The sequence below is a fragment of the Callionymus lyra genome, chromosome 1, assembly GCF_982586985.1.
Source record: "Callionymus lyra chromosome 1, fCalLyr1.hap1.1, whole genome shotgun sequence".
NCBI classification, from domain to species: Eukaryota; Metazoa; Chordata; class Actinopteri; order Syngnathiformes; family Callionymidae; genus Callionymus; species Callionymus lyra.
In genome coordinates this window covers 608,318-610,675 of record NC_141818.1, presented here as the reverse complement: position 1 = coordinate 610,675, position 2,358 = coordinate 608,318, and the positions used below count along the sequence as shown (strand labels likewise).

Genomic DNA, 2,358 nt, shown 5'->3' with positions numbered 1-2,358 from the left:
GTTGATGATTGTGTTGATGATTGTGTTGATGATTGTGTTGATGATTGTGTTGATGGTTGTGTTGTTGATTGTGTTGATGATTGTGTTGATGATTGTGTTGATGGTTGTGTTGAAGATTGTGTTGATGGTTGTGTTGATGATTGTGTTGATGATTGTGTTGATGATTGTGTTGATGGTTGTGTTGATGATTGTGTTGATGATTGTGTTGATGGTTGTGTTGATGATTGTGTTGATGATTGTGATGACTGTGTTGATGATTGTGATGATTGTGTTGATGATTGTGTTGATGATTGTGTTGATGGTTGTGTTGATGATTGTGTTGATGGTTGTGTTGATGATTGTGTTGATGATTGTGTTGATGATTGTGTTGATGATTGTGTTGATGGTTGTGTTGTTGATTGTGTTGATGATTGTGTTGATGATTGTGTTGATGATTGTGTTGATGGTTGTGTTGATGGTTGTGTTGATGATTGTGTTGATGATTGTGTTGATGATTGTGTTGATGGTTGTGTTGATGATTGTGTTGATGATTGTGTTGATGGTTGTGTTGATGATTGTGTTGATGATTGTGATGACTGTGTTGATGATTGTGATGATTGTGTTGATGATTGTGTTGATGATTGTGTTGATGGTTGTGTTGATGATTGTGTTGATGATTGTGTTGATTGTGTTGATGATTGTGATGATTGTGTTGATGATTGTGTTGATGATTGTGTTGATGGTTGTGTTGATGATTGTGTTGATGATTGTGTTGATTGTGTTGATGATTGTGTTGATGATTGTGTTGATGATTGTATTGATGATTGTGTTGATGATTGTGTTGATGATTGTGTTGATGATTGTGTTGATTGTGTTGATGATTGTGTTGATTGTGTTGATGATTGTGTTGATGATTGTGATGATTGTGTTGATGATTGTGTTGATGATTGTGTTGATGATTGTGTTGATGATTGTGTTGATGGTTGTGTTGATGATTGTGTTGATGATTGTGTTGATTGTGTTGATGATTGTGTTGATGATTGTGTTGATGATTGTATTGATGATTGTGTTGATGATTGTGTTGATGATTGTGTTGATGATTGTGTTGATTGTGTTGACGATTGTGTTGATTGTGTTGATGATTGTGTTGATGATTGTGTTGATGATTGTGTTGATGATTGTGTTGATGATTGTGTTGATGATTGTGTTGATTGTGTTGATGATTGTGTTGATGATTGAGATGATGATTGTGTTGATGATTGTGTTGATGATTGTGTTGATGATTGTGATGATTGTGTTGATGATTGTGTTGATGATTGTGTTGATGGTTGTGTTGATGATTGTGTTGATGATTGTGATGATTGTGTTGATGATTGTGTTGATGATTGTGTTGATTGTGTTGATGATTGTGTTGATGATTGTGTTGATGATTGTGTTGATGATTGTGTTGATTGTGTTGATGATTGTGATGATTGTGTTGATGATTGTGTTGATTGTGTTGATGATTGTGTTGATGATTGTGTCGTTCATGGTCTCGACGCTGTTGTGTAGCAGCAGCAGCAGCGCTGAGCAGCCACTCAAGTCAACATGATCTTCTCAATCACTGAACGTCCCTGAACGCACCATGAACTTTGTGACGGTTTGTGTTCAATAAACAGGTCAAACAACACAATTGATGTTGTGTTTGTTTTTGACAGAAACACACGCGCGAGACTCACACAAGGACGAGCAGGTGGACGTCACGTGGTTCACTCACCTGAACGGTTTGAACGTCACGAGGCATCTTCTGACCATCGTTCAAGCGTCGATGGTCCAGATGTTCATCTCACGACGGTCCAGATGTGCAGGTGTGTCTGAGGGAAGTTCTCAGGTGTGATCACACCTGCGGGTCAGTGGATCACCTGAGCGTCAGATCGATCACCTGAGCTTCAGGTCGATCATCACAGACGGACAGACGTCAATCAATGACGCGTTTCCGGCTCGAGCTCCTCATCAAACCCGCGGCTCGAGACGAACGTCCAAGACTCGATCCTGAGGTTCAGGTCCAGAGAAGAAGATCCGGATCAGGTGAGGAACCGGACCAGGTGAGGAGACATCCACGGTCCTGCTGGTCCTGCAGCTGCACGAGTCCCAGCGAGACGTCGAGTGCATCCGGTCCATCTTTTCACAATAAAAGTCGTGCGTCTTCACAAGAGCGTTTTTTATCAAATGTTTGTCGTAGATTCAGAAGAAACGAGATCAAAACAGACGCTGTTGACGTTTATGACGCGTTTGTGCAAATAATGATAAATAATCAACAATCAAAGAGTCAAACAAAGATGAGAATAAAATGCTTTATTTTTAAATCCTTTTTATCGTCATTTTAACTGAAGTAAATGA

At 39.4% G+C, this 2,358-nt stretch overlaps 1 protein-coding gene across 2 annotated transcripts in view; it reads right to left on the bottom strand.

Annotated features, from left to right (window-relative positions):
• The window catches only part of LOC148087314 (alpha-1,6-mannosylglycoprotein 6-beta-N-acetylglucosaminyltransferase B-like), an 88,372-nt gene extending 86,292 nt beyond the window's left edge, over positions 1–2,080 (bottom strand). For both annotated transcript variants that reach the window (XM_087786866.1, XM_087786874.1), the window contains exon 1: positions 1,736–2,080. In XM_087786866.1, the coding sequence (XP_087642992.1) occupies positions 1,736–1,773 (38 nt within the window). In that variant the 5' untranslated portion in view covers positions 1,774–2,080. The remainder of the gene's footprint in view (positions 1–1,735) is intronic.
• Between the last annotated feature and the right edge of the window lie 278 nt (positions 2,081–2,358).